Raw genomic sequence first — 22,382 nt, 5'->3', positions numbered from 1 at the left:
CCCCAGCCAAGCTCCAGAGGAGCTTTGTTTGGCCCACTCAGTGTTTAAAATGTATTGACTGTTTTTACTCTGAAAATGGCATCCCCACGGGTGTGGTCCGGTCCCCACCCCTCCCTGTGACCCTAAATCCAGGCCATGTCACTCACTTCTCTTGCCTGGACCCTGCAGGCATTTGAGTTTGTGTCCCCACTTTAGACAAAGGCCACTGCACAGAGGTGTCTCTCCACAGGTGACATCAAACAGCATCTAGAATTCCTGTGAGCCCAGGCGGTGGGCCAGTCCACTGGCCTCCGGCCCAGCCAGTCCCACTGACTGGATTAAGGCATGGTTCCCAGTGGGCAGGACCCAGTGGTCCTCATCTTAGGAGTCCATGCCCAGGCCATTAATGGCATTGAACTTCATCGTGCTCTCTTTTGAGCCTTCTGAGTCATCAAGGAGGGAATTCCATTAACCCCTCTGTTGTGGTCTTCAAAGAGGCCTGCTCCCCTTGCAAGAAAATGTTCAGTGCCCTTGGCAAGCAGGAATTTAACCGTAATGTCACTACATTTGTTTCTTTGTGCTGCTATCCATTTATGGCAGGGGTTCTCACCTGGGGGCAATTTTGTACCCCCGCCCCCCAGGGGACATTAGGCAATATTTGGAGACTTCGGTGTTTTTTTTGCCTGCGTCAGGTCTTAGTTGCGGCACGCAGGATCTTCATTGTGGCATGCGGGATCTTTCGTTGTAGCACACAGGCTCTTCCTTGTGGCACACAGGCTTCTCTCTAGTTGTGGTGTGTGGGCTCTGTAGTTTGCGGCACGTGGGCTTCTCTCTACTTGAGGCGCGAGGGCTCAGTAGTTGTGACGCGCAGGCTTAGTTGCCCTGCAGCATGTGGGATCTTAGTTCCCCGACCAGGATTGGACCCGTGTCCCCTGAATTGGAAGGTGGATTCTTTACCACTGGACCATCAGGGAAGTCCCTGGAGACATTTTTATTGTCATCGTTGTGGGCGGTTGCTGCTTGCATCTAACGGGTAGAGGCCAAGGATGCTGCTAAACACCCTCCAGTGCACACAACTGCAGAGAATGACACAGCCCCAAATGTCACCAGTGCCCAAGTTGAAAGGCCCTGGTTTAGGGCAAGTGGTGCTCATTCCCCATGGAGGGAGAAAACTGCCTTTGTAACTAAATTTACTGAAATAAGAAAGGGAGCGGACAGAAAGCTGTATCTGGCATAAACAAGAGTGCAGGTGACAAGCAGAATTTCCGAGATGCTGACATGTGGGATGCTGGGGTCAAGGTCAGTCATGTCGCCCTTTTGGGGAGCAGAGCAGACTGTTGGCTTCACACCAGAAGCCCCGGCCCTGGAAGCTGCCCATCTCGCCAGAAAATTCCTGGGAGCTGCCTGTCAAACTGCAGCGGTTGATTCTGGGAGAAGCTTCATGTCTCAGGCTGAGTTCTAGAAGGTTGGAGCTGTTTGCAGCTCTCCGGCCCAGCCAGGCTATGTTAACATTCCTCCCAAACCCAGCCCGGCACCCCCCAGTCGAAGTCTCCCCCCAGGACAAGCCAGCGGCCACCCAACGAGACCGGGGACGGTAGCCTCCTGGACCGGGCAGCTTCCCGGTAGACGGTGGCCCTGAGCTCCTGGGGCCAAAGGGCCAACCCTAAGGAGGGTCATTGCTCACGTCAGCAGGAGGAAAGGTCTGGGGGAAGTGAGGGCCAGTTCCCCAAAATCAGGTCACCCAGTTCTGTTTGGGTTTCTGCATTTATGAGGTGGCTTCCTTTCTGCTTAAAAAGACGGGACTTTTTAAAAAGTGAAAATAAATCAATGTTTTCAATGCAGATGTAACTGGGGCGCCTCCATTCTCTGCAGCGAGGAGGAGAGGATGTCACTGTGCTTTCACATCCAGGGCAAGCTTGCTTTCTGCCTCTTCTGCCTCTTCTGCTCCCTTCAGAACCGCCTCAGCACGGGCCCCATTGATTTAACCCCTTTGGGTCATTCGAGAAAGAGGAGTGGGCATGAGGGAGGCTTCTGGTCACCCCAGGGCTTCCTGAGGCTCAGGGATCTTTGAAATGGGCCTGGGCACAAACTCCAAAGCTTGGCAGATACAGACACGCAGAATCTGACTCAGATCAAGTTTCACTTCCTAGAAGGGGTGACGTGTGCAGGGGAGAGGCTCTCACCCGCTGCCGAGCCCAGGCCTCCATGACTTGGCAGGGCCCCCTGTGTTTTTCAGGGGCCACAAGATAACACCCCGCATGCTCATCTCCAGTGCGATCTTCTCACCCCTCCGTCTGGAGGTAGGGCATCCCTGGTGTCCCATCCATGAATCTGGCCAGGCATGTGTATCACTGGTAACCAATAGAATGGCGCGATTAATGCTGGGGACAGCAGAAAAGATGAGGTTCCGTCAGAAAAGATGAAGTGGCTCCCCCTTGACTGCTGGGATGCTCACTTTTGGACCCCTAAGCCGCTGCGTAAGAAATCAGCCACCAGCCTGAGGCCTCCATGCTGTGAGGAAGCCCAGGCCACATGGCAAGGCCCCCCCTGGGGCCCCAGCTGACTGCCAGCAGCAGCCACCAGACTGGGGATTCAAGTCCCCAGCTCTTGCGTCTTTTCAGCTGTGGCCTCAGACATGATAAAGCAGAGACGAGCCATTCCTGTTGTGTCCCGTTGGAATTCCTGAACCCAAGTCCCTGAGCATAAAAAAATATATATATATATATTTCCGCTGCTAAGTTTGGGGGTAAATTGTTACAGAGAAGTAGTCATTGGAACACTTGGCGTGTGCCTGTCTTCCCTCTGTTCAATAAGTTATTCATTTATTCAACAATATCCGGAATCTCCCTTCTCACCCCTTCACTGCCCCCACCCTGGTCCAGGCACTGTCTATGGCAGTCATCTCACTGGCCTCCGTGTGTCCACCTCACTGCCTATAGTCTGTTCTCCACACACAGCCAGAAGGATCCTGTTAAAATCTACAACGAATCACGGCACTCCTGGGCTAGAACATTCCAGGTCCCCCTCCCACTCAACTCCACTCCGGCCACACTTGCCCACTTTATGTCCCTCAAACACCCCAGCCACATTCCTACCTCAGGACATTTGTACTTGTCCCTCTGCCCGGAATACTGTTCCCCTGAATATCCACAAGGCACATTGCTTCACCTCCCTGAGGGCTCTGCCCAAGTGTCATCTCTCAGAGAGGCCTTTGCCACCCTCCTATTTAAAGATGCGAACTCCCCCCACCAGCACTTCCAGCCTCCCGCTCATCACCTTAGGAGTCATCACCTCATGCGCCCGTCATTTGTTTTGGTGTCTGATCCATGACAGAGTATTGGTTTCTGGATCTGCAGCACGTAAAATAGGGCCTGGTGCATAGTAAGTGCTCAGTAAATATTTGCTGACTAACTCAAAGAATTAGCACCCAGGCTCTGCCAGGGGCTGGGGCTATGGAGTGAGGAAGAGACAGCTCCTACCTGTGCAGAGCTTCCAGCAGGGAAAATGACCCCCTACAAGATACAAACTCAAACAGAAGAATGCATCAAGGAATCAGAAGTTGTGATGAGTGCTCTGAAGAGAACAAACCTTGGATGAGGCCAGGAATAACAGAGGGAGGCCTGCCACAGTGAGGGAGGCGAGGGAAGGCTCCCTCCCCACCTGTCAGACTCCACCCATCCCAGAGTTCCAGGCCGTGCCCAGGGAGCAGCCTGTTTTTCTTGGCAGGTGAGGAAACTGAGGCCGAATCAGGACAGAAGTCAGGACTCCCACGCCCACATTTCTTCCCCCTTTCTGCACCACCTTTCTCTTATCAGCTGGCAAATAAGGATGAGGAAGGTTTGCCTGTGATAAGGCAGAGTTGGGCCCAGGCCAAGGGTTAGCAGCCCTGTCATCAGATCTCTCTATAGACGGAGGCAGATGGTGTCTGGGAAGCCACCTGGGTCAACACTTTGCCCCCAGCTTGCTCTGCCAGTTGGGCTCATTCGGTCGCAAGTGACAGAGAAAGCAACTCCGAGTGACCTAAGAGAAAAAGAGAATTTGATTCATATCCTTAAAGAGTCAAAGTATGAGAAAGGGACCTGAAAGAAAATATCTCAAAGCAGTTGAAGGAAGGGCTTCCCTGGTGGCGCAGTGGTTGAGAGTCCGCCTGCCGATGCAGGGGACGCGGGTTCGTGCCCCGGTCCGGGAAGATCCCACATGCCGCGGAGCGGCTGGGCCCGTGAGCCATGGCCGCTGAGCCTGCGCGTCCGGAGCCTGTGCTCCGCAACGGGAGAGGCCACAACAGTGAGAGGCCTGCATACTGCAAAAAATAAAATAAAATAAAATAAAAAAGCAGTTGAAGGACATGGAAGAATTTACAGGGGCCTGAAACAAAGAACCCAGAAGTAAATCTTCCTCCTTCAGGCTTAGCTGGATACAGGTCTCGGATGTTGGCAAAACCCAAGTATGTTCCGTCTCGAAGCTCTGTTCTCTTCTGTGTGTTGGCTTCATTCCAACTCTGTATGAGGCAAAATGACGTCAGTCTTCCCTCATCCTCATGGTGGACTGACATGGACCGAGTTAGCCAGCTGGAAAGAAGAGGCGCCTCTTTCTAGTTGGACCCAAGTGCCTGGATTACTCTGGCCAGTCACTGAGGCAGGGGGATTGGAAGGCTCTGATTGGCTTAGGTCTGAATGCCGTGGCCCAGTCTTGGAGCTCTGAAGCCAGGGCCTAATTTGAACTTTATGGACCAATAACTGGGAGAAGAGGATCCCCAAAGGAAAACTGAGTGCTGTTACAGAAAGGAGGGTGGCCCAAACTCAACAAATAACACTAACCAACATTTATCAGGCACTTACTGTATACAGCTCTGTTCTAAGGACTTCACAGACATTAAGCCACTTCATCCTCGCAACTCTGTAAGTGCTATTATTGGCCCCAATCGCAGATAAAGACACTGAGGCCAAAAGAGGTTAAATTACTTGCCCACAAGCTAGTAAGTAGTGGAGCCGAGACTCGAACCCAGGCACTCTGTTTCTAGTTCCCATCTCCACCCCTCCTCCAGCCTGTTCCCTGCTGCATTTCCCCCCAGCACTTAGCAGTCTCTCTGTGTGCCTTTCTCCGCTCTCTTTGTCAGCTCCGTGAGAACAGGGATTTGTCTGCTTTTTTTTTCCCCCACTGATCATGATAGGGTACCTGGTACATAGCATCTGCTCATATATTTGAGTGTGTGAATTATATGGTCGTGCACTTGACATGCAAAGCATTGTGATACTCAGCTTCCCAAGACTTCAAATGTATCGTTTCTAAACTTTCTTTGAGCTCTAACTATAATCCATGACCCCATTCTAAGAGTTCACTCGTGGTTTACTATTACTTCCAATCCTGTTTTCTGACCCTTCTCACCTTTAGCAGGAGTCTTTCAACTCCAGCTTCTTATATGTTGACTCTTTAGAATGTCAGCTCCATGAGGGCAGGTACTTTTTTTTTTCACTGTTGTATCTACAGTGCCAAGAACTATGCCTGGCCTATAGCAAGCCTTCAAGAATTTCTTGTCACGTGAATAGTTAGGCAGGCAACTAGATTCTTAGGTTCTTCTCTTTATGCCCTAATTTCCTTTCCAGATCCTGAGCCCTTGTCTTGAAACCTGACCTCTCTCTCCAACCTCTAAGGACCCCTCTCTTGTCCCCTGTCCTGCTGGCTTGGTCCTCTGCCTCCAGCTGAAATTCCAAGAACAGGCACAGAGGGCCACCTGATGCCCTTGGACTTAGGTAACGGAGACAGGGAGTGTCTGTGGACTGTAGGTTCCGGGAGCTCCTGTCCTTTCTTTGACAGCCCTGGAGAGGAGGAGAGAGGCCGGCAAAACCTGTTGGCCAGGAAGAAGAGGAGATACCAGGGGAGTGTAAGTTTTAACAGATGTGCATGTGTCATCCTCTGTCTAGACAGCTTCTAGGCTTGTGAGGTTCAGGACCACACATTTCCACTCCTCCATTCTGCTTGCTACTTGCTAAAGCTATTTCCCCTGCCTGAGGCACTCTGTCCTCCACGCCTTCTTTGGAGCCCACCCAAATCCTGTGGATTTTTCAGAACTTTGTTCCTCTTAGGCTTCTCAAACTTTTCTCTGTAAGGACTCCTCCACGCAGCCCTCCCTGAATGCCCGCAGGCCAGCAGTTCCCCCCTTTTGCTTCCTGTTCATCCCACACACTTAACCTCAGCCTCTTGTATCATTTCTCAGTTTCCAAGTAGGCATGGGAGTCAAGAGAGGACTCGTGGGATCAGAATATCTGGGTGCAAATCTCGGGCATGCTATCCGCTTGCTTTGTCAGTATAGATGCCCTGCAGGAAACAGATGGCGCCTCCAACAAAGATATGAGCAGAGTGTAAGAAAAGGAATAGTACAGATCTCTCGGGCTGGGAACAGTGGGGAGCATTTGCTGGAACCTGGCAAGGGCCACCCACAGGAGCTGTGGCCTTCAGTAGAGCAATAAAGGGATATGGTCGGTTCCTAGCAACTGGGCAGAGAAGGCCCCTGGAAAGTACCCAGGCCTCTGTGTCTTCCCATACTGCCTTCCCTGGGCAGCGTCTCCCTGAGCCACATCCAGCCAGGAGCCAGAGAGCACAGAGCCCATTGATGTGGTCCATCCAAGCGACGATATTCAGCACCCAAGCAGCGCAACCTTGGGGAAATTCTCGAGCCTCCCCATGCCTCAGCTTCCTCACCCGCAAATGGAGCCTCCTAACTCATAATGTTGTTGTAGGGTGACCTGAGTTGACACAGGAAAAGTGCTTAGAATTTAGAAAAGTGCCCAGGGTCCGTGATAAGCACATCATACAAATTTTAGTTATTTCTTCATTATTCTTGGAGGGTATTAACTGTTGGTCTGGGCATTTCCTGTTGCAAATGACAACCCCAATTCAGATTAGCTTCAGCAACAAAGGGCACTTGTTTGAGCCTGTAACTGGCTACAAGGTGGAACTTGCTTCAGTCCAGTGTCAGGAGCATCCTCTCTCGGGGGCCAGTTGGTAGCTGGGCTGGGCTTACCCCTTCCCAGTACCCACCCAACTGTTTCTTACTTCTCTCTCATTGGCCAGGCTTGGGTCATATGTCTGTCTCTGGGCCAATCACTGGAGCTAGAGAGATGAGGTGTGCTGATTGGCTACACTTGGGTCACATGTTCTGTCCTGCACTCACACTGCAGGTAAGCTAGAAGAAAAGGAGTTGTCAGTGCCCCCAAGCAGGGCTGGAGTATGAGTACTGTTACCAGGAGGGAGAAAATCCTTTGCCAAGTCAGTAGTATTGTCAATGTCTGCTATGTCCGAAGCACTGTTTTAGGTGTTGGGATACAGATGTGAACAAAGCTGACAAAAATCCATACCCTCAGATTATGAACTGACTTTCTAGTGGGGGAGACCAACAAAGAAACAAGTAAAATAACCAGCTGTCAGAGGTGGCAGGTGCTACTGGGGAGGAAAGAGATTTCCGTTTTAACCTGCGAAGGCGAAATTTGAGCAAAGACCTGAAGGAGGTGACGAAAGGGCCGTGAAGAGATCTGGATGAAGGCTCCAGGCAGAGGGAACAGCACGTGCAAAGGCCCTGGGGTGGGGACATGGCCTGGCATGTGCAAGGAGCAGCACAGACACCGTGTGGCCAGAGCCAAGTGGGCAAGGGGGAAAGTGGAAGGCGATGAGGTCAGGAAGGGATGGGCAGACTGCGTACGGTCTTGTAGGTCCTTTGGAGGGTTTGGAGGTTTTTATTTGGCATTAGATGGGAGCCCTTCAGGACTTTGCAGTAGAGGAAGACAGACTCTTGCTTTTGTTTTAACAGGATCCTTCTGCCTGCTTGATAGAAGGAGGTGAAGGTAGAAGCAGGGAAATCAATTAGGAGGCTGTTACAATCCAGGCAGGATTGTCCTATAACCTAACCCTATGACATAGTAGGCCCTAAATACATATTTGTAAAGTAAATGAAGGAAGACATAAGTGGTCTGGCTCTCTAGACCACCTAGCAAGGTCCATAGGTCTGGTGCAGGGGCTCCGGCCCCAGCACAGGGCATCTTCACACCCCACAATTTCCTTTCTTCTCACTTCCCAGGGAATTTCTCCCGTCTGATCAATGCCTTGTTCTGACCACTTCTCCCTCTCCCTGGGCTGCCTGATCGCTCCCAAACTCCTCTCAGCTACTCTTGTTGGATTTGGGGCTCCTCAGAGGAAAACAGCCATCGGGATCTCTCTGGACAGGCCTGGGTGAGGTCCCAGGCGTTTCCCCAAAGCTGTGATGCACAGTCAGCCTGAGACCCACTCCTCCCTGCAGGTCAGATAAATCCAGAAGCAGGAGCGATGCTTCTGAATGCTCGGGATACTAGGCGTTTCCAATGATGTCCTCCTGGGCTGGGAGGGCTTTGCCAAGGTCTGTGAGAAAGACACAGGACAAAGAGAGGAGCGGGATGGACCTTTCCTCAGGCTGGTGGGAATAAGTGGTGGTGTCCGCGGGATGGACAGAGCATCGCTCAGCTAGCGCCGCACAGATTCACCAGATACTCTCTCGGTTCAGCCACCTTGAATCTTTACTAAGAAGGAGGAGGATGGAGGCAGAATCCCTTGTGTCATTTTTAATTGATTTCTCCAACATCCAGAGAGGGGCTGGCACAAGTCCAGGGAAAGTGGGAGCTGGGGGAATTCATCAAAAATCGACCTACTGATGACTTGAGCTGATGAAATAATTAGCTCCTGTTATCCTCCAGTCTCTGGTCATGGAGATTTGACTTCCATCCAGAGGAGCAGCATCCTGGCTGAAGGGTTACAGCTGCCTGGGAATGGAGGGGAGCATTGCTAAGAAGACCAACATGGGTGCCAGGAAGAGTCCAGTCGACCATATCCCCCAGCTCCACCCACGATCTGGCCCGGCCCCCCTGTACCTCCGCATCACAGGCCCAGAGCCAAAAAGGCCCTCCAAGGGCACCTGGCCTCCTACTGTTTCAGAGCCAAATGAGGAAACTGAGGTTGGGAGACTCTTAGGAACTTACCTGGAGATCTGCTTCCAGGAGGTTCTGGTTGAGCAGCTGACTCAAGCCAGAGTGGGTTTGAACCCAGTCAGTCTCTGCCCCTTACTTGCCCATGTGATCATGGGAAAGTGCTTTTAATTCTCTGTGGCTCAGCTTCCTCATCCATAAAATGGGTATAATATCGATGGGTGCATATGCGGATTAGACAAGTTGATATATCAATACATAAAATGCTTAGAGCAGGGACTGGAGCGTTGCAGGCCCTCAGTAAGCATTTGCTGTTACGATTCCTGGTATAAGAGAGTTGCTGTTTGTAAGGCATCCGTCAGAAATTCGCTCTTATTTTATCACTCGATGTCTATCTGAAGGAACATGAATGCGTATTTTTTTTATTTAACTGTAGTTGGTTTACAATATTGTGTTAGTTTCAGGTGTACAGCTTCGGATTCTTTTCCATTATAGGTTATTACAAGATACTGAATATAGCTCCCTGTACTATACAGGAAATCCTTGTTGTTTATCTACGTTATATATATAGTGATGTGTATCTGTTAATTCTATACTCCTAATTTATCCCTCGCCCCTCCCCTTTTCCCTTGGGTAACCGTAAGTTTTCTGTCTGTGAGTCTATTTCTGTTTTGTGAATGAGTTCATTTGTATCAGCTTTTTAGGTTCCACATGTGCTATCATATATTTGCCTTTCTCCTTCTGACTTATTTCACTTAGTATGATAATCTCTAGGTCCATCCCTGTGGCTGCAAATGGCAATGTTTCATTCCTTCTCATAGCTGAGTAGCACTCCATTGTATTTATATCCCACATCTTCTTTATCTGTTCACCTGTGATGGACATTTAGGTGGTTTCCATGGCTTGGCTATTGTAAACAGTGCTGCAGTGAACATTGGGGTGCATGTATCTTTTTGAATTAGAGTTTTCATCTTTTCCAGATATATGCCCAGGAGTGGGATCGCTGGGTCATATGGTAGCTCTGTTTTTGGTTTTTTAAGGAAACTCCATACTGTTCACCAATTTACGTTCCCACCAACAGTGTAGGAGGATTCTGTTTTCTCCAGACCCTCTCCAGCATTTATTATTTGTTGAATTTTGATGATGGCCATTCTGACCAGTGTGAGGTGATACCTCATTGTAGTTTTGATTTGCATTTCTCTAATAATGAGCGATGTGGAGCAGCTTTTCATGTGCTTCTTGGCCATCTGTATGTCTTCTTTAGAGAAATGTCTATTTAGGTCTTCTGCCTCTTTTTTGACTGGGAAGTTTGTTTTATGAATGGCTGGCTGGAGTGTCAGTCAAGCTCACGGTTTCAGTTGCAAAGCACAAAGCATCCCAGTGTGCTTCCCGAGGTAGGGAGACATGGACTGATAAACAACATGATTCAAGGATCCCCCCCCCCATGATTTGGGATAATTCAGGGACCCATTAGAGTCTAGGGCGCGTCTCCTTTTCAACCCTCTCAAGCCTCCCATTACCTCCAGCAGAAAGTCTCTGGATGGTGCTAATGTGCCTCGTTGCCTTTCAACACCTGCTAATTTCCCTTAAACAGAGACAGTACAAGTATGAGAGCTGCCAGCCCAGAGCTCAGCTTAGAGCCTTAAATGTGAACTAGAAGCTGTTAGACGGACGAAGTAACACAGTTTCTGCTCTGTTTGACTTTATTTGTGTGATTAGTTCTACAGGAAAGGGACGCTGCTTTTCCATTTATTCTTGTATAGAAAGTCGCCTTTTTCAAAACCATGTGTTTCGTCTTTTTCAAACCATGTGTTTCGCCTTTTTCAAAACCATGTGTTTATGTCTTTATTTTTAAATGAGGCTATTTAAAGGAGCATGTGAACCAAATGATAGCGGAAGGGTTGTGCAGGGCCGGCAGAAATTGGGGCTATGGCCCCTGAATGTGAGAAGCTGGGAAACGAGTTCAGTGGTAAGAGGCCCTCACCAAGCTGTCAGGGAGAACAGAGGTCAAACACTGTCCCTGCTGTTTTCTCTCCAGGTGACCTTAGGACAGTGATTAGGCCTCAGTTCTCAGTTTTGTTTTTTTTTTAAATTAATTTCTTTGTTTGCTTTTATTTTTGGCTGCGTTGGGTCTTTGTTGCTGCGCCTGGGCTTTCTCTAGTTGCGGTGAGCGGGGACTACTCTTCATTGCTGTGCGAGGGCTTCTCGTGGTGGTGGCTTCTCTCGTTGTGGAGCATGGGCTCTAGGCGTGCGGGCTCAGTAGTTGTGGCACGCGGGCTCAGTAGTCGTGGCTCGCGGGCTCTAGAGCGCAGGCTCAGTAGTTGTGGCACACGGACTTAGTTGCTCCATGGCATGTGGGATCTTCCCGGGCCAGGGCTCGAACCCGTGTCCCCTGCATTGGCAGGTAGATTCTTAACCACTGTGCCACCAGGGAAGCCCTGTTCTCAGTTTTTAAATGGGGATAATAGTAGTACCTGTGTGAGAGGGTTATTGGGTAGATTGAGGGAGATGCTGCAGAGTGCCTGACACGGGACCCAGCTGCAGTGGTGCTGATAATAATCTAATAATGGTTTTCACTGTGAATGATGTGTTCCAGTCAGTACACACCATGTGCCAGGCTCTGGACTCAGCATTCTGCCTTAACTCATTTAATCCTTCATGTCCATTTTATAGATGGGGAAACTGAGGCATAGAAGGGTTGAGTTACTTGCCTAGGGACACCCAGCAAGTAACTTTAAAGTCCATGAATTATCATATAACATGGGCACAAAGCAGCCACCCAACACATGTCACTGCAGCCACCCTTTCTATTGCAAGATGTGGGCTTTAGCAGATAAAGAGATGGAGGTGGAAGTCGATGCCTGTCCGCCGGTCCCGTGAAACTCACAGTTCCCAGGTCAGCTTCCCGATAATGTGGGCTTCATCTCATCTCCCTGCACAGATGTCCTTTCAGAGGCCCCTGGGGTGGGAAGCCCTGTGTGGAGCTTGCTCTCTATTCTCAGCCTTCTCTCACTCTGTAGAACACAGAGAACCTCACCAAAATTCCTTTATTTATCTGAATATTTATTTGGCACTGCTTTGTGCCAGGCATGGTCCTAGGTGCTGGGGACAGAGCTGTGAGCAGCACAAAGCCAGCCTCTGCCCTCGTGGAGCTGACCCTCCCCAGGGGAGAACTGGGCAATACATAAGGTAATTGCAGGTGTAGTAGGGACTGTGAGGAAATAAAGCAGGTTATAAAACACAGAGAGTGCCTGGGGTGGGGGCAGCACCTCAGATAGGGCAGCCAGGGCAGGCCTCTCCAAGGAGGCGACATTCGTGCCAAGACCTGGCAGAGGAGAAGGAGCCCATCAAACAGAATCTGGGGAAACATTCTCTCAGGTTTAAGGAAGAGGAAGTGCAAAGGCCCTGGGGCAGGAATAAGCTTGACTTGTCTAAGTGACAGAAAGAAGCCAGGGCCTGAGAGCAATTGAGAGGACCGGGGAGAGGTGGACAGGGGTCGGATCACACCCGCCCTGTGTGGGCTTGGTGGGGAGTCTGCATTTTGGACCCCAAGCCATGAGAAGCCAGGGGAGGGTCTGAGCAGGTGAATGACAGGGCTGGGACTAAGGTGAGCTGAGTGCCTTGCACCCGTCCACCTGGAGTGGGTGCCCCTTCAAACCTGTGCACTGAGCACCTCCCTGGTCTCACCTAGTCCAGACCCGGTGAGTTGTATGTTTGGATTTGAATTTTAGAAAGATCCTGCTGGCTTCCCCTGGGGGGCATGGAGGGTGGGGGCAGGGGAGGAAGTGGGAGACCCCTTAGAAGGCTGGTGCTGTCCCTGGGAGAGATGATACAGGCATCACATCCCCCTGTGCGGAACCTGGGGTCCGTGATGAGTCCGCTGAGCTGTGGCTTGGGGTGGGGTGGGGTGGGGTTCCCCATGACAGCAGAGGCAAACGGAGTCGTTCAAGGTCACGGGAACGGTGACTCAGCCCGACTCCAGCGACCTTGGTTTCCTCCCAACACGTCTGCTTGCTTGCTTTTTCTTTCCTTTTAGACAAATGAGACCAAAAGTCTATATCTGGACAGGACTTGAAGGCTTATTTCCTCAGGAAGTAGAAAAATGACTGCAGAGAGCAAAGAGCAGAGTGAGATCTGAGACCCGCCTGAACCAAGATTAGCTGGCCCACCTTCCCCTCCCCTACGTTTGCTTGTGACCCCATCTGACCCGGGGTCAAGGGGGTGACCAAGGTTGCAGTGGAATGTGACAGTTCTTCTCCCTCAGCTTTTTAGCTCTCAGTTTTCTCTGTTGTCATTTTGTTTATTTTGCCACATAAAACCAATACGAATAACTTGCCCAGTTACAGGATCTGTTGATGGGGGGACCTTTGCGAGCATCCCCGTTGGATTGAGTTCTTATAACAGTCATGTATCCCCATTTTATTCATGGGGATACTGAGGTTCCTTGCTGGCTTATCGATGGGGAGACCCAGCTGGTGAGTGACGGAGCCAGGCCCGAAACACGTTGTCCAGCCCAAAGCATCAGCCCGGCTCGTCCAGACCCCTCCCCGAATCGCACGCTACCTGAGAGCTGGGGCTCCGTCCACTCACCTCTGCATCCTCCGTGGTGCTGGCAGAGGACAGATGACCAGAAATGTCTGCTCCTCCAGACTGGGCTTTTTCCTTTCCTTTCACTGGGAGGCGATTTGTCTTGCATTGGTTGGATGGTTCAGAGACAGGCTGACTACCTGACTCGGGACTTGGGCAGCCACCAACGCATCCAGAGGATCGCTGGGTCCAAGAGAGGAATTCTGTCTGCAGAAGTAGTCTCCGAAGGCTTTCCTGCCAGTCTATTCTCTGAGCCACTTGCAAATACTTTTCTTGTAACTTTAGCCGAGTTGGGTTTTTGTTCTGCTGTAGCTGTCCCTGATCAAAGAAACTCTACTGTCACTGCCAGAAGGCATCGGAGAAATCATTATGCAAGTCTGAGCAGTTGGGCAGCCTTTACAAAAAGATTGACCTGAATCTTTTCCTCTTACTTTAGATCCGTGAGTAGAGAGGGAGGAGAGAAAAGAAACAAATCCACAAAACACAACTCCAGACTCCTGCATCCTGCCAGAAACAAGGGATCAGCGGGAACGTAAAATGGCACCGCCCGGTGTCCTGCTTTGCTTGCTCTCTGCAACTGTCTTCTCTCTCCTGGATGGAAGTGTGGCGTTCCTGTCCCACCACCGCCTGAAAGGCAGGTTTCAGAGGGACCGCAGAAACATCCGTCCCAACATCATCCTGGTGCTGACGGACGACCAGGATGTGGAGCTCGGTAAGACCCTGGCCGCTGGCAGGCGGTATCTACCAAGCTCACCGTGCTGGGTCTCGGGATCCTGATGCAGGATGCTCGGGTAGACCCTGCAGGGTTCATGTCCAGTCAATTGAACCAAGTCCTGGGGTGGTCCCACACGTGTGAATGCACAGCTGGGTCCTCGAAGTTAGGGGTCTCCAACCTTTTTCTAATGCGGGACCATTCCTAGATTCCTCCAACATCTTAAGGAGAAGAGATGTTAAGACCAGTTCATTATTTCTGTCCAATTTCTATTGAGAACCTACTACGTTCCAGGCAATATTCTAGGGCCTGGAACTTCAGTAGTGAGTCAGGCAGGCACAGTCTCTACTCTCTTGGAATGAGGGAGACAGATAATCAGAATCATTGCTAGTTCACATGGAAGATAATTTCAAGAAGGGGGAAATGCTCTGGGGTAACTGAAGAGGGTGCTGGATGCGGGGGAGGGATGGTCAGAGCTATTTTGGATTAGTTATCAGGGAGGGCCCCTCAGAGGAGGTGATATTTGAGCTGACGCTGAACAGAAAGAAGAAACCAGCCTGGGGCATGTGTGTGCGTCTTATGTGTGTGTGTGTGTGTATATGTATGTGTGTACCCCTGCTCCACCAATCTTAACAGGTTTGGGTGGGCTCAGCCTTCCTTGGCGGCATCTAGGGGAAGGGAAGGTGAGCCCTATCGCTGGTGACCCGACTCAATTCACAGATTTGGTGCTTCAGGAGGGTGAGGGCAGCCGCCTCTCGTCCTGAGCTGCTTCCCCTCTTAGTGCTGTGGGCTCCAGGGAGAGCGGGTGAGGACAGGGGCCCTTGCCAAGATGTAGTTCATTTACACCGATGACAAGCAGGAAAAGGGCACCCTCCCTTTATCGCCCACACAGCGTCCTCCCTGAGCCGTATCCTCGCTTCACTGTGTAAACCATCCTGGACTTCTCCCTGTCCCTGCCAAGCAAGGCCCTGGGCTCCTCCACTCAGCTGGGCGTCTTCATTTACATGAGGCATTTCTCACCACATTTTCATTCGCCTGAGAAGAAGTCCCCATAAATGAGGCCACCAGGAAGGAGGCCCCCAGAGTCAACCTCAGCTGGACCTTCTGTTCCCCGGGGTCAAACTCCACCTATATTTCCAGCTTACCTTTGGGGGTCTCTCTCAATGTCAGTCTTCTTTCTCCTTTTCTTGTGTCTTCTCCCCCTTCGAATTCACTGATTTTACTGGTTCCATTTCTCCACGTTAAACCCTACACAGCGCTGCCCTAGAGATGCATCTGGGGGGGCGAGCCACAAATGCAAGTCACATAAGTAATTCTAAATCTTCTATACTTTTTTAAAAAGTAAGAAGAAACAGGGGAAATTAATTTTAAAGACATATTTTGCTGAACCCAATATATCCAAATTATTGTCATCTTAACATATAATCAATATAAAAAATCATTAATGAGATAGTTTACATTTTTTATATTGCTTTTAAAATCTGGCATGTACTTTACACTTAGAGGACATCTCAGGACCAGCTACCTTTCAAGTGCTCAGTAACCATTTATAGCTACCGTACTGGACAGCATACAAGCCCCTCTGCATTTTCCTTATCCTGTAAGTTAGATTTCCCTTCTCATCATCAGTGAGGATGATAGACATACTACCGGGTATTGTGAAGACCTGGGGAAGAGCCTTCCAAGCAGAGGGAACAGCGTGTGCAAAGGCCCTGAGGCAGGACCAAGGAGACAGATGTGGCTGGAGCCTGAGGAAGAGTCATAGCATGACCCTGGAGAGAAGGAAGGGAGCCAGATCTTGGAGGTTCTCGTGGGTTGTGGTAAGGAGTGCCAGTAGTTGACCAGGTGAGCGGTGGGCCTTTAGCCTCTGTCCACTATCGAAGGGCAACTGACTGTTGTTGGTCGCAACAAATTTAAAGGTTTACTGGAAAAGCCTTTGCAGCCAAACATAAGGTTGCGGTGAAGATCCAACTGCAAGTCTGCACCCTTTTTGGATCCATTATTAAAAATACGAATCAGTCTTTTAAGCACCAAGTAAAGGTGATTTCTATACATCCGAGCCATTCCTTATAATGATTTGTATTAATGAACACAAGTATAGATGTTTCTCAGGGAATTTATCTGTGCAAAAAGAATTTGCAGCCAGGAAGCAATCAAAGCCCAGGGCTTTTATTGACAGTTTGACACATATGATACCTATCTCACAGGCAGCATTTAGAATGAGCCACATTCGATAGCCATGGGGAGCCTACAGGAAGTGTCCATAGGACTGTGAGTATTGTTTCTGGCAGAATTTTGCAAAGAGTGCTCACAGGCAGCACCTGACCTCAGGGCACCTTGGTCTTGCCTCATGGGGCCTCTCAAGCTGTTTCCATTGTAGTTCTGCCTGGGACCCCCCGGACGTTTATTCATGCGTTCAACAGGTACTGATTAAGCATCTACTCTGTGCAGCGCATGTGCTGGGAGCGGGAGATCTGGGGAAGGACCCCTCCAGCTGGAGAGAACAGGAAAGGCAAAGACAGTTAGAAATGAGCTTGGTGGGTCGGGACAGAAAGAATGCCTGTGAGCCAGGTGGAGGGACCCAGGGTATAAGTGGAGAGAGATGAGGCCAGGTCGTGCGGGACCTTGCAGCCATGGTGAGGGTTTTGAGTTTTATTCTTAGTGAAACAGACATGAGTTGGGCCTTGAGCAAAGGAGGGGCTGTGACCTGACTTAGGTTCCAGTAGGATCCCCCTGGCTGTTACGTTGAAACAAATGACATTAGGAGGACAGGACCATAACGGGGCAGGCGAGGATGGAAGCTTGGACCAGGGCAGGAACAGTGGAACCCGGAAGACATGCATGAACGGGTTGGACGGGGGCTGTGGGTGGTGAGGAAAGGAGGAGCATTAGTGGCGACTCCTAGATCTTTGGCTGGAACCAAGGTGAATGATTGATTGAACATGCACTCTTAGGAGCGCCGCATTTTTGCTGAAGCTGCGTGATCTAACTAAGCCTCATGTCAGAATCTGATTGTAAGTTTGCACCTGTGACTCTCAAATAAAGCCAGCAGCGTATGCAAATATAAGGAAAGGGCCTCCAGGTGTGATGGGGACGTGGGAGAGAGGAAAGCAGAGAAAACCAGGGCTAACTTACAACACCCAGATCCATCCTCTTCATTTTAGATGGAGAGACTGAGGCCCAGAGAAATGAAGTCACTCGTCCAAGGTCACACAGCTAGAACGTGGCTAAATGAGATTTGAACCCAGAGCCTGTGGTCTTAACCACTACTCTACCTAACCAGTCTCCTGGGATGGCTATTCACTTGTTTCCAGACTGGGAGTGTGTTTGTTAGTAGTTTCCACTATTACCAATACCGTTGCTGAGAATGTCTTTATACGTGCATCTTTGCATAGGTGAGCGAGGATTTCTGAAAGATAAATTCTGGGAAGTGGACGCAGTAGGTTTGGATCCCTCGTGTTTGGTGGTATCTGTCACTTTCCCCCCGCAGCACTCACTTGCACAGATTGGTGCCTACAAGTCTTCCCTTCTGCGAAGGAGCCAGCCCCTCCAACAGCATTTGGAGGAGGTTGTGCTGCTTTTAGGAGGTGAGGGATGATGGCAAGGTGGTAGAGGGGGGAGGGTGGGATTTTTATAAACCACCAGACAGACCCAGATCAATAATGCATGTTCCCCCAAAAGGCCAGCACATTATCTCACAGTCAGCAACAACTGGCACACAGAGGGTAGTCCTAAAAAATTTACCATCTGCTATTTTCTGCTCATCCAGGCGGCAGTTCTGACGGCTCTTGGGGCTGGAGACTTCTCAACTAAGATGGTTCCAGGCCTTTCTTCCAGCCCCGGGGCGGAGAACAGCCGTCCATCCTAATTAGGGCCTGGATGAGAGAGCCGGTGTGGGACACAGCACAGAAGAGGGGCTCTTTCTGTTTCCTAATTGTGAGGGGGGCGCATTTAACATGCCTCCCTGAGTTGTCATTTGAAAGTGTCCCGTGCCCAGGGGAACAGGTTCCAGGGCATATTGGTCAGTAAGTGGCCTCCATCATTAATGTATTTTTCAGAGCGATTGGGAAAATCCCTGTGTTTGGATGACCCTTGGAGACCAGCAGGGTCTTGGCCACCCTCTTTACCAGGAGGGTAGAAGAGGGAGAAGAATACAGAAGCCAAGGTCTGGTTTGCATGTGTCCTTCAAATAGGCCTTGAGACCGGTGGAGCCTGCCAGGTTTACTAGTTTAATTCAATCCAGGCAAACCCTTGGTGAGCCTCCAGGCCTGGAACAGGCTCTGAGACACCAAGATGAGTTGGACATGGTCCTTGCCTGGAGCAAGAGAGTATTTGCGACATCCCAGGACCGTCTGTTCTATTACTTGAACTGGACTTACCTTTTGAAGCTTAAGTATTATTTTAACAGGAAGCTTTAATTATGACTGTGTATGAACCACTGGTATCCACTAGTTTTTCACTAGTGGACACTAGTGAAGGTCACTGCAAGACCAAGTCTAATGAGAACAGCAGTGTTTTCACCTTTCAGCAAGATGTTGCCTCCTCTGAGGCCGAGGCCCGGATGGCTTTGTTATAAAAGGTGATGGTTTCCTTTGCTGTGCAAAAGCTTTGAAGTTTCATTAGGTCCCATTTGTTTATTTTTGTTTTTATTTCCATTTCTCTAGGAGGTGGGTCAGAAAGGATCTTGCTGTGATTTATGTCGTGGAGTGTTCTGCCTATGTTCTCCTCTAAGAGTTTGGTGGTGTCTGGCCTTACATTTAGGTCTCTGATCCATTTGGAGTTTATTTTTGTGTATGGTGTTAGGGAGTGTTCCAATTTCATTCTTTTACATGTAGCTGTCCAGTTTTCCCAGCACCACTTATTGAAGAGGCTGTCTTTTCTCCACTGTATATCCTTGCCTCCTTTATCGAAGATAAGGTGACCATATATACAATGGAATATTACTCAGCCATAAAAAGAAACAAAATTGAGATATTTGTAGTGAGGTGGATGGACCTAGAGTCTGTCATACAGAGTGAAGTAAGTCAGAAAGAGAAAAATACCATATGCTAACACATATATATGGAATATAAGAAAGAAAAAAAAAAAGGTCATGAAGAACCTAGGGGTAAGACGGGAATAAAGACACAGACCTACTAGAGAATGGACTTGAGGACCGGGGAGGGGGAAGGGTAAGCTAGGAGGAAGTGAGAGAGTGGCATGGACATATATACACTTCCAAACGTAAAATAGATGGCTAGTGGGAAGCAGCCACATAGCACAGGGAGATCAGTTCGGCGCTTTGTGACCACCTAGATGGGTGGGTTAGGGAGGGTGGGAAGGAGAGGCAAGAGCGAGGAGATATGGGGATATGTGTATATGTATAGCTGATTCACTTTGTTATAAACCAGAAACTAACGCACCATTGTAAAGCAATTATACTCCAATAAAGGTGTTAAAAAAAAAAGTTGATGGGCAGTTTTGAGAGAGGCGTTAAAGGTGAAGCAGCCCCTCCCTGAGACTCTCTCCTTGACATAATCAACAGGATGGAGACTAGAACAGGGAAGGACTCTCTCGAGTGTGAGTCACGGGCTTTGAATGTTGGGGCCACGCTTATGTGGTACCACCTGGCAGTAACTCTCGTGTCTGAGGGTTAAGGAGACCCTGCTGGTCTCCAAAGGTCATCCAAACACAGGGATTTTCCCAATCGCTCTGAAAAATATATTAAAAAGAAAGGAAGGGAAGTCAGCAAGGAGGAGAGGGGAAAGGGAGAGTTGTGATTTTATGTAGGGTGACCTCACTGAGAAAGGGAAATTTAGGCAAAGAAGGTAAGGGAATGAGTCAAGGAGCCTCCCCCAGGAAGAGCATTCCAGGCAGAGGGAACAGTGGGTGCAAAGGCCCTGAAGCAGAAGCAGTCCCGGCAGGTTCCCAGAGCAGCAGATGGCCCACGATGGCAGAGCACTGTGAGCAAAAGAGACGGGAAGAGGTGAGGGCTGAGAGGCAATGGCGGGGGGTGGGGGAGGGGGATCATGCAGGGCCTTTGAACCGGAGGGAGGACTGTGGCTTTCTAAATGAGATGGACGCGAGCAAGGACATCGACATCACCTGACTTACGTGTTAATTAGACTCCTTTGGCTATTTTATGGAGAATAGATTGAAGAGATACAATAGGAGAAGTGAGGGGTCTACTGCAATGATCCAAGCACAAGGTGATGGTGGTTCAGACCAGAGTGGAAAGAGTAGACGCTGCCCAGAGTTAGAGGGTGGAGCTGATAAGATGTGCTCATGGATCCGTTGTGGAGTGGGAGAGAAGAGTCCAGAATAACTCCAAGGTTTCGGTCTGAACAACTGCAAGGAGGGATTTTCTGTTTACAGAGATGGGGAAAGGCTATGGTCTGGAGCTCAGTTCTGGACCTGGTAAGTTGCAGATGCCCATGAAAAGCCAAGAGGAGCTGTCCAAGGCAGCCAGCCTTCAGAGACAGAGAAGCTCAGCGGGGAGGCCCGGGCCTGGATGGGCCTGGAGTGGGGGAGGGTGGGAATTATATGCAGATCGTGTGCCTGCTTGTGCTTTCCTGGGTCGGAGACCCTCACTGGATTCTCAGAGGGTCCTGTGATCCTGAAAACGGCAGGCCTTCAGCCTGGAGGGCTGTCTTGTAGGAGAGGCTGGCTCTTGAGAGAGAGGCTCGGGGGGGGCTTCTGGCCAGGCGTTTGTTTGCCTCTTTCCCTCTGTGAACACAAGGAAACCACACCCTGTGCTGCAGACTGATATCCAGAAATCAATTCTAAATTGCAGGCTTGGGTGCTCTGCAGGGGCCAAATGGCTGGGAGCCCAGTATAGTGTGCCCAGATTCCGGACGCCAGATCGGTGGTAACTTCCAGTGTAGCCTCCCTGAGATACCAAGCCCTGACATTCCTGCCGCTGCTCACTGGAGTTAGAAAAACATGTGGATGCAGGTTATCTCAGGAAGAAGAGAGGCTCATGTGGACCCACCCTGGTGTTCAACTTGCCAAGCACATTCCTGCAACATTTTTTCTTTTTAATTCAGCAACACTTAGGAGATCACTTAAATTCTGGAAGCTAAGTGTGTCAGCATTAGGTTTGGCTGCATGTAAAAGAAATTATAACAGTGGCTTAAACAAGACAGAGTTTTGCTTCTTATTCACATAAAAACGTCTGGAAGTTGGCAGTTCAGGGCCAGCCTGGTGGCTTCAAGGTTATGAGGGACCCAAGCTCCTTCTCTACTTTTGTATTCTACTATGCTTACTGTGTGGCTTCCATCTTTAAGGTCACCTTCATCATTCAGAATAGCTGCCGGAGCTCCAGCTATCACAGCCACATTCCAGGCAGCAAGGAGGAGGAGGAAGCAGAAGGGCAAAAAGGATGGACCTTCAAGTTAAGTCAGCTCCCTTTAAGAACCGCATCCCAGACATCACCTACAACACGGACAGAACTTATTTAATTAGCCACACAATCTCAGCAGGAAATACAAGACACATTCAAACTTGAGTTATTCAAGGAGGCTTTAACTTTTTTGCTAAGGCATGAGCAAGTGTGGGGAAATCACTAGTGAGAGTGCAGCACTCAAGGCTAGTTAGTAACAGTGGGGTCATCCCCACTCCAAAACCAAGAGGGTGAGGACAGCAAAGGATTACTGGAAACTCATGACACAGGGCCGTTCAGTAGGAGCTGTCACCCTCTGTTGACACCACAGGGAGCAAGATGGAGGAATCCATACCCGAACTTCAGTTCTTCCTTTTGCTGATCTCCTGCCAGGGCCCCCCATTAGCCAAACCTAGTCCAAAGCCATAGTATAAAGCCACTTGTGGATACAGCCCATCCAGGTCAGCTCCCTGGGCTGGAGAACGAGGCAGACAGTGGATCTGGAAGGTTAAAGGAAGGACCACTCCCACGTGTAGCCACAAGAGAGTCTGGGAAATGCAGTTTCCTAGCTGGGTGTGTTGAAGATTAAAATCAGGGCGTGTTAATAAGGAAGAAGGGGAAACAGTTATTGGTGGGCAACCTGGGGTCTCAGCCACACCAGAGATCAGGAGCAAGGGTACCCCGAAGGGGCCGCGCCCCCAGCAGGGGGTGTGTGGTTAAATGATGGGCACCATGAGGTGGTATAGGACACACGTGCTTCCCCACTGAGCTCACGGCCCCCACCCCCGGCCTGTCC

The 22,382-nt window shown here is 49.9% G+C and overlaps 1 protein-coding gene across 7 annotated transcripts in view; it reads left to right on the top strand.

Annotated features, from left to right (window-relative positions):
• Positions 1–22,382, top strand: part of SULF2 (sulfatase 2) — a 163,255-nt gene that overhangs the window by 16,983 nt on the left and 123,890 nt on the right. For all 7 annotated transcript variants that reach the window (XR_016387938.1, XR_016387939.1, XR_016387941.1 and 4 more), the window contains exon 2: positions 13,951–14,226. Coding sequence is in view for 2 of the 7 variants with exons in the window: in XM_030762892.2 (XP_030618752.1) it covers positions 14,052–14,226 (175 nt within the window). In the remaining 5 variants the exon portion in view is untranslated. The remainder of the gene's footprint in view (positions 1–13,950; positions 14,227–22,382) is intronic.

Source organism: Delphinapterus leucas, chromosome 15 (assembly GCF_059928025.1).
Source record: "Delphinapterus leucas isolate spDelLeu-1000000601 "Yukka" chromosome 15, BTC_Dleu_Yukka2, whole genome shotgun sequence".
NCBI lineage: Eukaryota > Metazoa > Chordata > Mammalia > Artiodactyla > Monodontidae > Delphinapterus > Delphinapterus leucas.
Note: the sequence above shows the minus strand (reverse complement) of the source record. Positions and strands in the feature narration are given on the sequence as shown.